Genomic DNA, 13,672 nt, shown 5'->3' with positions numbered 1-13,672 from the left:
AAGAATAATAAAAGTTGTGCTCTAGTTGAAATGCACCATCACAGACAACCTGGTAATGACACCAAGAATTTGGAAACATTGTCTGGGGACTTCAAACCACAGGTTATACTTAGATTGCTGCCAATGTATAGACCTAAGGAAGGAGCATAGTGCTTTGAAATGGAGTCAGGTACCATTGTCAAGTGTGGGAATATGTGAGCTCTAGTTTTGGTATTAATTAAGTAGTATTTGTTCAAGCGTGTCAGATATAATCATAAAGATACTTGTAACTGCAACCTGGAACTCTATCTAATTCTAGTCACATTGATATGAAAATGAACACTATACATTTTAAAGAAAAGATTACATGTGTATGTGACTATATGTATATAGTGTGTGTTTACATGTATATATAATATATACCAGTATTCATGTTGAAATCCTAATGCCAGTACTGCAGAATGTGAATATATTTGGAATAATGGCGTTGTGAAGGTAATTAAGTTAAAATGAGGTATTTTGGGTGGGCCCTAATCCAATATGACTGGTGTTTTTATAAGAAGAGGATATTAGGACACAGACACTTAGAAAAAAACTGGTGAAGACATAGGGGTAATACCAAGAAGAGAGACCTCAGAAAAAATCAACCCTGCCATTAACTTGACCTCAGTCTTCTAGATTATAGAACACTGAGTAATAAATGTATAAGCCACTAATACTCTGTTGTACTTTGTTATGGTAGCCCTGACAAACTAATACAATCACCATCAGCATATATGTAAATATACAGGTGTGTGATTGTGTGGTGTGTGTATCTGAGAATAAATTAAGTGAGGAGTAAATGGATGACACAGCTTTCCTGCATGTGTGGAAACTGCACAGGTGGAGGTGTGACTACAATCTTTATATAAAAAGTTCCAGGAAGAACAGAAATACACAGATACACTAAAACCAAACATTTTTATTATACCTTTTAAATATAGAGACAACAAACATCATCTTAACTTTTAATGTTTAGGAAGAAAATATATTTTATTCATACACCCATTTTTCCCAAACACTCTTTTCATTGCTTCTTTCACATCTTTGTTCCTCAAACTGTAGATGATGGGATTCAGCATGGGAATCACAATGGTGTAACATATTGACACTGTCATGTCATGCTCCATAAGCATAGCTGGAACTCCGTCTCACATGCATGAAGAGGACTGTCCCATGAAAAATAGTCACTCCAGTTAGGTGAGAGCCACATGTAAAAAAGACTTTTCTCCTTCCTTCAGCAGAATGCATCCTCAGAATTGCCAAAAGAATAAAACCACGGGAGATCAGGACAATCAGGATGGTGCCTATTTCAATAGAGCCCACAAAGTAGAAGAGTAGAAGCTGGTTTGTGTGTGTGTCAGAATAAGAAATAGCAAGGAGAAGAGGGATGTCACAAAAGACATGTCTAATTTAGTTGGATGTGCAGAAGGATAGGCTAAAGGTGGCTACTGTGTGTATAGAAGCATGCAAAATGCCACCAACATAGGAAGCAATGATGAGTGACACATAGACCCTGGGTGACATGCTGACTGAATACAGGAGAGGGTTATAGATTGCTACATAGCGGTCATATGCCATTGCAGCCAAGAAGAAGCATTCTGTGGTCCCAAAAGTAACACCAAGAAACATCTGTATTGCACATCCAAGGAATGAAATGACTTTATTCTTTGACAGAAAACCTATAACATATTTGGTGTAAGTACTGAGGAAAAGCAGGCATCCACAGATGATAACACACTCAGAAAATAATACATGGGGTTGTGGAGCCGGAAATCTCCAATGACCAATTTAAGCAGCCCTAAATTTCCCCTCAGAGTAAACACGTAAATTGTTAGAAACAAGAAGAATAAGAGGATCTATAGTTCAAACTTGTCTGTGAAGCCTTTCAGTACAAACATAGTAACTTCAGCAACATTCTTCATATTGAAACACACTTGAAGATATTCATAAAATAATTTATATTGCTCTGACTAAAAGAAGCAATATTGTGACTAAGTTAAAGTGAATTATGTCTTCATATATATTTCTTTTCAATGAATTATTTCTCAGCTGTAGTTCAGGAGCAGGAACATGACCATGGATCAAAGGTTGATGCCAATCACTACAGAATCAAATGGAAAATTTTGGTTTTAACTCACAGGCTCAACTCATTTTAGTTACAAAACCATAAAGTCAAATGGTTACTTTACCACTGAATTCTATTAGTTGTTTTTCTATTAAGTCACATTAAACACAAGTAAACATCTAAATACCATTCCCTTACATAATCAAGACAATTTTTATCTCAAAACAGAATAAATATTGAACAAAAAATATATTAATAAAATTATATCTTTAAAATAACTTTATAGAATGTGTTAAATTAGGTTTGTTTGATAGACTAACAGCCTAATGAATTATAATTTCTATGAGTTAATCTCTAAAAATTTTCCAACTCTGTTAAGTTATTGAAAAAAAGCTAATCAAGATTTTTTTGAAGAACATGAATTAGGATTTTATATATTATTTTATGATAGTTTATGTTCTACTAAATTTGTTATTGAAATGATCTGCATTAGATTGTCCTTTTGGGCAAATATTTGGTCATTTGTAATATTTTTGGAAATCTAAGTTCCTGAAAATATATAATTTTCTACTTTCTCAAAATTATGTGGTGACTATGGAAGAAATAATAATTGCACCTAGACATAAACTTCACAATTAAGAGTAAATAAACGGTAACAAATCAGTTAGAAGTAATAGAAAAAAATATTTCCTGCATAGGGGCATGGTTATTTAAATTAGGAGTCAAAGTGATATCTGAACCTGAATTCAAAGTTTTATTATTAGCCAGTAATATAACACTAGTTGGAAGGATAAAGAGTTTACTCAAGTTAGTTATCATAGTCATTTATTTAATTTTTTAATATATCCACCCACAGAAAATTTGAGTTGGTCTTAGGGCACATAATCTGCTGCAAATAATATTTTGTACATTATTTTAACTCATAATGTAAGTCAAGCTCCAGTTTCAGTACTTGAGCATGATTTCATCAGTGTGAGAGAGAACCATTTGGATTTGAAATAGAGAATAAAGTATATATGAACAATCTTATGGGAAGGACAAAGTCAGGATTACCTAGAAGAATTGTCACTATCAGGAGCAAACATTTTCATAGAATTATTGGGAAGACTAAAGGCAGAGAAAACAGGAACAACTCAAATGACATGTCCAGGAAGGTAGAATTTAGGTTGAATCCTATGTATTGGAAATAAAAGTTACACAAAACAAATTAGGACACTTGAACCACTTATTCTAATTAACTCTGCATTTTTTAACTGCTCTAGCATAATAAAATACTTTAAATATATATATATATATATATCATTTCATTAAAAAAATCTTAACAAATTGATTGGAGAAACCCCAAATATATATACATATACAATTTTAAAAATGGCATGGAAAATGATGACATGACAATTAATGAAGGGGAGGTTTAGAGGAAAGAATTTATGTAGATGAGGTCAAGACAAAAATGAAAGAAAAAGCAGAATAAACTTTTATAAATGTGAAGAAATCAATCTGTGTTTTATTGCAATTAGGAATCACAAAAAAAGCTCAACCCCAATACAGTTCTTGCCATCAGTTCAATAATACACCTGGTACAAGGAAAATTACATAATATTTGGTATCTGAAAGTGTGTGCTCAGCTCCATAATTAAGTCATATGTGATGTTAGGTTTGCCCTCCAAAATTTACTCTTCTTTCAAAGAGCAGTAAACTTAAATGACAAAGCAGACACAATAATGCACAGCTAGGCAGATTAATTAAATATAAAAAACAATAAATATTTAAAGCAACTTATTTTAAATATGTTAAATTTTGTTATAAATTTAGGATGCCCTCATAAGTGAACTTTTGTCATTACATGTGTTTATTTTTTAAAAATTAGCACATATTGGACTACAACACTAAGTTATCTACACTAATAAAAGAAAAAGATTTAAATTGACCATACCTCCACGATGCCCACCAGCCAATCAGGAGTGAGTATGCAAATTATCCCAACAAAGATGGTGGTTAATTTGCATACACAGGTGCTGAGCAGCCAGGGACCTCTGGGCAGCGTGGGAAGGCGGAAAGACGGATCCGGGCAGAGTGAAGGCAGAAACGCAGCTCCGGGCCAGAGCAAAGGTGATGCCAGCAGCCAGGGAAAGGAAGGCCCATTCTTGAACAAATCTTCATGCATCAGGCCTCTAGTAACTATACAATTAAAAGACATAGTTGGGTGCCTTACACTAGATATCTTTCTTTAGCAACATGTGAAATATTTATTTTTGTGATAATTAATCTGCACTTAAACATTTTTCTATCAGATTAAATCAAATGAATTATATTATGATTCTCATTTTTCCTCTGTGCACTTTTTACGTGTCTGGGTTGGAAAATAAAGAAGCTTTGTGAGTTGCATAACCTGTTATTTAAAAAAAATGACACACATCAATACAATCCCATTGGCCACATAGTAGTGGGCTTAATTTTGCTTTGTTTAAGTAAGATAATGAAAAATTACTATGTTAAACATTTTGGTTAAATTTCTCTTAAAACTGTCATTTCATTTAGATGAGTATAACTAAAATGTATCAGAATATATTGAAAAGACTCAGAGTTATAAAGATAAAATGACTATGTATTGTAAAGAATTTAGTAATAGCCCTAGCCGGTTTGGCTCAGTGGCTAGAGTGTCGGCCTGGGTACTGAAAGGTCCCAGGTTTGATTCCGGTCAAGGGCACATGCCTGGGTTGTGGACTCAATCCCCAGTGGGGGACTTGCAGGAGGCAGTGGATCCATGATTCTTTCTCATTGTGGATGTTTCTATCTCTCTCTCCCTCTTCCTTCCTCTCTGAAATCAATAAAAATATATATTAAAAAAAATTTAGTAATATAGAATCGACTTTTATAATTAACTAGAGGCCTGGTGCATGAAATTCGTGCACTGTGGGCGGGGGGGAGGGTGTCTCTCAGCCCAGCCTGCACCCTCTCCAATTTGGGACCCCTTGGGGGATGTCCGACTGCCCATTTAGGCCCGATCTGACAGGGCCTGCTGGCTCCCAACCATTCACCTGCCTGCCTTCCTGATTGCCCCTAAACGCTTCTGCCTGTCAGCCGGATCACCACCTAATCATTCCACTGACAGCCTGATGGATGCCTAACTGCTCCCCTACCGGCCTGATCGCACCCAACTGCCCTCCCCTGCAGGCCTGGTCACCCCTAATTGCCCTCCCCTGCTGGCTTGGTCACCCCCAACTGCCCTCCCTTGCAGGCCTGGTTCCCCCCAACTGCCTTCTCCTGCTGGCCTGGTTGCCCCTAACTGCCCTCCCCTGCCCACCTGGTGGCCCCCAACTGCCCTCCCCTGCAGGCCTGGTCACCCCTAACTGCCATTCCCTGCTGGCCTGGTCGCCCCCAACTGCCCTCCCTTGCTGGCCTGATCCCTCCTAACTACCCTCCCCTGCTGGCCATCTTGTGGCAGCCATCTTGTGTGAGGGTGTGAGGGTCAATTTGCATATCACCTCTTTGTTATATAAGATTATTATCAATTCTGTCATAGCTTATGCTTTGAGATTATTTCATTATATACATGGTTAGAGGATTTTGAGACACATAAACAGGTTAAATTCCCAGGAAGACGAAACTGGATTTTAGAGAATTTCTCACTCAAGTTAGCAACCGTTGCACATAGTTATTCAGTATCAGAGCTAGGTCTACACTGAGTGACCAGATTATTATGATCTCTGAATGCATAATAATCATTAGAGGCCCGGTGAATGAATTCGTGCATAGGTGGGGTCTGGCCAGCCTGGCCACAGGGAGGGGACATGGGTGGTTGGCCGGCCTGCCTGCTGGTCGAACTCCTGATCAAGGGGACAATTTGTATAGGATATACACTGAGTGGCCAGATTATTATGCATTCAGAGATCATAATAATCTGGCCACTCAGTATATGTTCTGTGTCATTAAATTTCTTTTTCAGACTTGACCAATTTTTTTTTCTCATTTTATACCAGAGAACAAAGGGAATTCATGTAATCATTTTTATCATATTGTTTATTGCTCCAGAATCACTCCCTCATTTATTATGGAAAAAAACACATAAAAATAACCTTGCTACTTTTTCTGTCCCAGAAGAGAATTAGTGTTTTCTTCTTGGAGTATCCCTGTGGACTTCCAGAAGAGCTTGGGAACCTGGTATAAGAATCCAAGTGCTTAGTATTCATAGCATACCTTAATTGAGTGAGCAGTTCATTTCCACAGGTAAGAGGAAAGTTTTTTCATCGATTAAAAAAATCAGATATTATAATCTTGAATCTCAACTTAGATTATGTGCTTTAATATTTAAATCTGAGATAGAAATTTCTAGTTAATTTAGAGTTGAATTAAAAATTGAATGAGAGAATTCCAGGGAAAAAGCAGGGATAATAAGAAAGATAACATATTACATATGTAGATAGATTAGTAAATGAGAAATGTGACTTAATTCCTTTGCTGAAAGATAACAGAATAAAAGTAGTAGAAATAATAGACTATATTTCAAATTTAGGAAAATTATTAAATTAAGAGAAAATTAACTACTAGTCATCCATTGAGTATATGTCATACTGAAATCATTTTTTTCTCATAAAAGTATATAAACAAATTTTAAGTTTATTTTACTTGGTAGCTAATTGATCTAGAAGCTACTTCAATTTGTTTTTTTTTCTATTATGGCCTGCTTAAACTTGTGGCTTTGTAAAAGAATTCAGATACATGAAGATGTTATTTTGTGTTGCTTCTAGTGGATAGCATTTCCAAATGCATGGCTTATCACAGTGAGTGTGTGATATGGGCAAGTGCAAAGAGCTTAGTTTGGAGAGAGAGCACCCTGGACTTTAACCCTTGCTCTGATAGTGACCTGGATCAAGTTACAGGTCAGGGTGGTTCTCAGTTTCCTCATCTATAAAAGAGTGCTGAATTACTTTGCAGGTCGCTATGTAGGTTACATGAGATAATTTACACAACGTTTGCAACACTGAGTAGCCATTTAACAACATGTGGCAGCTGCCCTTAGGGCTTTCCTTCCCTTCAAGCTTAGTGCTTGCGTTACTGTTCTCAGGAATGTCTGGTGCTTTCTGTTTTCTGACTGTGTGAGGGTTTAGGGACTCATGGGACTTTAGAGTTCCAGAATGATCATGTTTTGTTAAATATTTAAATCTAATATTTGCTTTCTAACAGCTATTTCTTAAATTGAAATTAGTTAGATGTAACACAATCAGTCCTAATGTCCTTAAATGTGAGACAACAGAAATGTCTGTTTAAAGAGCATCTTCAATGAAGAAGATGAACCCCATATATTTTGTCTATCATTCCTCCAGCTCCCTCCAGTGAAGTAGATAATTGCTCAAATGGGACATAATTTGAATTAAAGTATACCATCATTCATAAACCATCTTTTTGTACTTCCGGTAAAATCAGAGAAATCAAGAGCTATGAGAAAGTTATTATGGTCAAAATTATCAGAAGAATTTAAGCAAACGTATTATTATTTTATTGTTATGCCCAGAGTCAAAATGCAATGACAGAAATGTATTCTTAAGGTTATTTTTTAAAGGTTCTTGATACCATAGAATATTGGGATTCCCTGGGTTTAATCTCATGGGAAAGGTATTTAAATATATCTTAAGTGTATATAACAAACACATATAACTATAAAAAGAGTACTTAGCTTCTGGTTCGGTGCTCATTTATTACTCAATGCTTTGAGAAAATCTGATTTTACAACCCCCTATTCATATTTTGTAGTTAAATAAAAATTTGAAGTCATATATCATATAGATGTATCCTTCACATATAATTAAAACACTTTAATAAACATCTAAATACATCCCATAAATAAGCACTCTGAAATCATACCATGTTCATATTGTTCAATAAGATATGCCTGAAAATTTGGTTAATCTAAGTTATTCTTTGGTTTGGAAAGATAAAGTTACTTTTTCAAGATTACATTGTCATAGGTGCTAAATCTGAGATATTAATTCAGGATTTTAGAGTACAAATATAATGTCCTTAATTTTCCACTATTATATTATCTCAGACACATCAATTGAGTAAAAGTTAGAACTATAACGTTGCTGAAATTTCTCCTGTATATAACAGTCAATGTGTAGTTTGTAATGGATACCTTTAGTACACTACATATTGGTATATTTTTCTAAAGTTGCTGCATATTTTTTTCACTGTGCTTCTTCTAATCTGCCTAATTCTTCTTTTGTCCATGAATCCCTTTCATAAATATTTTTAAAATATATATAACCCATGGATGAGAAAGAGAGAGAGAGAGAGAGAGAGAGAGAGAGAGAGAGAGAGAGAGAGAGAGAGAGAGAAGAGACAGAGAGAGAAAATGAGAAAATTTTAAAATAGAAATACATTATGATGCCCCCCAAATACATTAATGCATATTTATAGTATCAATTGATTATTTTATGTTATTTTATTAACTATTCAAACTAAACTGAGAATTATTGTAAGATATTTGTGTGTGTGTTCTCAAGGCTATTCTGAGTTGCCTGTATTTTCACAGAAGTTGAAACTTAATGCAATTATGTATTTTTTACTCTAGAATTCTCTAAAAATTTAAATGAGCATTTTGTTTGTGGGGGTTGGTATCCCCACATTTGAAAAGCTAACCCCACATTTGAAAAGCTATTTATTGTCTGTATTTAAAAAGTCTTCCACATAGATCTGGGAAGACCTTTCCGGGAAAATAAAGACATGTAATTTTCTTCTTCTAAGAATAATTTTCAGCAGATTTTTCTTATTTCTTCTTGATATAGGAACATCTCAATATGACAAACATGTAGTGTGTTTCATGTCACAAATATAAATCCTTGGTATGTCCCTGGCCCTGTACACTGCAGATTTTTCACTCCTTCAGCCTGTTGCACACTGAAGAAAAAACAAGAGTTACAGTCCTGGCCCGAGCCGATTTGGCTCAGTTGGATAGTCTTGGCCTGGGTTCAGTTTGGGTTGGGGGCACACGCCCAGGTTACAGACTCAATCATAAGGCAGCCAATCAATGATTCTCTTACCATTGATGTTTCTATCTCTCTCTCCCTCTCCCTTCCTTTCTGAAATCAATAAAAAAATACATTTTTTAGAAAAGAATTACAGTCCTGAAATCTGGCTCCTAAATATGGTGGATGCAATTTTTCATTTTGTTTAAATCATGAAGACTTTGAGTCTAGATACAGGTGACTCTTCAACTTTTCTAAAAAAATATACTTTTCTTTATTTACATTTCACTAAATAAGAAACAGTCTGAAGTCACAGGGAAATATACCAAAAATAAAACACCACTTGGTGGCTTATATTGTAATTTTACTCTTTTAGCAATAGCATCTAGAAATTATATAATCTATTATTGGGTAATTTTAATAATAATTGTAATTATTCCTTAAGAAACTATAATATATTAAAGAAATGGCCACGATTTATTTTTGACATACATGAGTCTTAAAAATATGTCCAAGGATTTTGCAAGGATAAATAGAAAAACAACCTTACATTGGCATTAAATTAAATTTGGAAAATCATTAACAGTGTAATAAATTCTGTAGGCCTAAATGGACAAATTGGTGATAGACGTATCAAAAAGGAAAACTAAAAAAAAAAAACAAACCAAACCAATGTTTTATTATGATTTACATACAAGGTGAGTCCACCTCCAGAAATATATCTGTTTCTGTTCACCAGTGTTCTAGAAGTGCTAATGGAAAGGGATACTAGCCAAAAGGAGGATATACATGGTTTGGTTGGAAAGGGTTACGCCATACAAGTTGAAAGTTAGCCCATTTTCTAGTCATCTGGGAACAATTTAAAAACAAATATCTTTTACATTGTTTTTCTCACTTAAATACAATTCTTACTTTTACACAATCCTGTGATATGTGTGGTTGCTTTCATTTTAACAATTGTAAACATAGAGGAAGGGCATTTCATGCACACTGTAGAAAATCTAGAATTAGTATTTAGATGTATACTTTCTATTATAATATTTTTGGGCCAAAATTTCAATATTTATTTATCTTTGTAGCTTTAAGACGATGAGATGTGAAACTATATGGTAGTAAATTGAACAGAAAATAAAATGAAAATTAAACCACATAAATTGATGTATTTTTTTACATGACACATTTAGCTAACCATCTAATAAAAATTCTTTAATTTAACAGGATAATGCGTTCATTGGCTCCAGCTTGTTCATCACTGCCTATTCCCTCCAAGGGATTTCAATATATCCTTCTAAGAAATAAGTAAGAGGATATAATAGGGTGGATTCTATTTTCAAAAATGTTGTTTTAAAAACGATAAATAAAAATAAAAATGGCACACTTGACATCAGATTTAGATTTATGTAGCATTCAGATGAAAAATGTGACTGAAGTCACTATGTTTATATTGATGGGCTTCACAAATAATTTTGAGATACAAGTCTTCTTGTTTTTACTATTTCTAGAAATCTATCTTTTTACTCTCATAGGAAATTTGGGGATGGTTTTATTGGTCACTAGGGATTCTCGGCTCCACAACCCCATGTACTATTTTATTAGTGTATTATCATTCTTGGATGCTTGTTATTCTTCAGTTGTCACCCCAAAGATGTTGGTCAATTTCCTGAAAGAAAATAAAGCCATTTCTTATCTTGGCTGTGTAGCACAAATGTTTCTCTTTGTTACTTTTGGGACCACAGAATGCTTCCTCTTGGCTGCAATGGCATATGACCGCTATGTAGCAATCTATAACCCTCTCCTGTATTCAGTCAGCATGTCACCCAGGGTCTATGTGTCACTCATCATTGCTTCCTATGTTGGTGGCATTTTGCATGCTTCTATACACACAGTGGCCACCTTTAGCCTATCCTTCTGTGCATCCAACGAAATTAGACACGTCTTTTGTGACATCCCTCCTCTCCTTGCCATTTCTTGTTCTGACACACACACAAACCAGCTTCTACTCTTCTACTTTGTGGGCTCTATTGAGATAGTCACCATCCTGATTGTCCTGATCTCCTATGGTTTTATTCTGTTGGCGATTCTGCGGATGCATTCTGCTGAAGGGAGGAGAAAAGTCTTCTCTACATGTGGCTCTCACCTAACTGGAGTGTCAATTTATCATGGAACCATCCTCTTCATGTATGTGAGACCAAGTTCCAGTTATGCTTTGGACCATGACATGATAGTGTCAACATTTTATACCATTGTGATTCCCATGCTGAATCCCATCATCTACAGTTTGAGGAACAAAGATGTGAAAGAAGCAATGAAAAGAGTGTTTGGGAAAAATGGCTGTATGAATACAGTATATTTTGACACCAGTCGTTAAATGAAAACAAATTAAGATATGTTCATTGTCTCAATATCAAAATAATAATTTGTTTTTGTGTAGACCTTTTTATATAAAGAACATAGTCACACCTCCACCTGTACTGTTTCCACACATGCAGGAAAACTGTCATCCATTTGCTTCCTACTTAATTAATTCTCAGATAAACACACACACATTTATAAATATATGCTCACAGTGATTGTATTAATTGTCAGGGCTGCCATAGCAAAACACCACAGACTTGTGACTTAAACATCAAAAATTTATTTTTCACTGTTCTAGAATCTAGGAATCTTTTATCAAATTAAAGGCTTGGATGATCTTTTCTGGGGCTTCTTCTCTTCATTTGCTGATAGTTATCTTCTCTCTCTGTCTTCACATCATCACTTCTCTGAGTATTTCTGTGTCTTGGCACCTCTTCTTACAAGGACCCCAGTCATATTGGATTATAGGCCAAACCAAAGACCTCATTTTAATTTAATTATTTCTACAAAGACTCTATCACCAAATACAGGCACATTTTGAGGTCAGAATATTGACATATGAATATTGGTATATAGTACATATATATTTACATACAGTCACTGATGCACTTAATCTTTGCTTTAAAATATGTAATGTATAAATTGGATAGGTTCCAATGATCAAAATTATTAGCAACTTTATAAATTATACCCCACTACCTTAAGCATATACCACCCAATCAATAACAAAATCACAGTTCACATATTCCCAGATCACTTTCCATGGAATCATTGATTTACACTCCAGTCCAAAGCACTGTGCTCCATTCTGAGATCTATGTCTGTGGAGACCACAGATATGTTTAATTTCTGTGCTGATTTATGAGGATGTATTTCTCTCCTTTTTATTATTCCATCCAGAGCATAAATACAAAACCTATTCTTTAATTTCTCATAGAATACAGAGACTATACATTAGCTTTTATGAAGATTATACTTAAACTCAAAAATGACAAAGGCAAGCATAATTCGGAGAGTCAGTTTTTGGGGTGGGAGTTTGGGGTCTTTCCACACCTGAGCCCCAGCCCATCTTTATGAATAAAAACAACACAGACTTGTACAACATACTTGCTAAAGAGCTATCCAATAGAAAATATGTATCTAGATTATATAAAGAACCCTAAAACAAAATATAACAAAACAGTAATAAATGGGCATAAACTTGAACAAATATTTCACCATAGAAGATACAAAGATGGTTAATAAGTCCATGAAAAAGTGCTAAGTACTATCTTATGTGAGGGAAAGAAATACAACTTAAAAACAACATGATCCTATACACCTATTAGAATGAGTGAAATTAAAAGTATAATAGTAACTGATAGTATAAAGTGGTTTATTGAGGATGCAGAGCACCTGGAACTTGCATCCATTCCAGGTAGGATTTCCGATGGTGCAGCCACTTTAGCAAACAATCTCACAGTCTCTTATGAAGTGAAACATACTAGTACACTTACCATATGACTTCATGATCTGATTCTGCCATTTGTCCAAGAAAAATGAAAACATAGATGGATGCAAAGATCTGGGTTCCAATTTTTATAGTGCCTATATTCACCATATTTCCAAACTGAAAGCAATTCAAATGTCCATCAACGATAGAATAACTAACTAACTGTGTTGTATCCATAAAGTGAAATACCGCTCAGCAATTTAATAGAAATAATACCACTGATATATACAAGTACATGGATGAATCTTAAATATCTTGTGCCTGTTGGAAGAAGGCAAATTCAAAAGGTGACAGACAATGTGATTCTACTGATATCACATTCTGCAAAATGCAAAATTCTAAAAATGGAGAACACATCTGTGGTTGCCAGATAGACTACATAGTGGTATAATGGGATTTTTTAGAATGATGAAAATGTTATATAACTTGACATACTTACACAATTCTATGTGTTTGACATTCATATAACTGGCAGCTATATGTAGTGGGGTTTTATTAAACTTAACCCTAACTTCAAAACCTAGATATTACATAAATTAATTTTTGCTTCATAATAGGGATTTCCTTAGTAGGGGAGATATGACTAGAAAAAAGTATAAGGGAGGCATCTGGTACTGTCAATATTTTACTTCTTAGTTTTAGTTTTATTTATGGGATTATGGTAAGATTGTGGAAATTTATGAAGCTGTATACTTCATACAAGTACATTTCTGTATATATTTTTTCTTCATTAAAAATTAAAGAATGAATCAAATCCTTATTTTGTTGTAA

The 13,672-nt window shown here is 34.6% G+C and overlaps 1 protein-coding gene and 1 pseudogene across 2 annotated transcripts; one reads left to right on the top strand and one right to left on the bottom strand.

Annotated features, from left to right (window-relative positions):
• Positions 1–986: 986 nt before the first annotated feature.
• LOC308233756 (olfactory receptor 5T2-like) lies at positions 987–1,943 on the bottom strand (annotated as a pseudogene). Its single transcript has one exon. The product of its transcript is annotated as an olfactory receptor 5T2-like (transcript).
• Positions 1,944–10,423: 8,480 nt separating this feature from the next.
• Positions 10,424–11,422, top strand: LOC308233755 (olfactory receptor 5T9-like; the record flags this gene model as incomplete). The annotated part of the gene is made up of 1 exon (XM_080640702.1): positions 10,424–11,422. One exon carries the CDS (start codon positions 10,424–10,426, stop codon positions 11,420–11,422), a length of 999 nt encoding a protein of 332 aa, XP_080496828.1.
• Between the last annotated feature and the right edge of the window lie 2,250 nt (positions 11,423–13,672).

The sequence above is a fragment of the Plecotus auritus genome, assembly GCF_963455305.1.
Source record: "Plecotus auritus genome assembly, chromosome: 9".
Taxonomy (NCBI): Eukaryota; Metazoa; Chordata; class Mammalia; order Chiroptera; family Vespertilionidae; genus Plecotus; species Plecotus auritus.
Note: the sequence above shows the minus strand (reverse complement) of the source record. Positions and strands in the feature narration are given on the sequence as shown.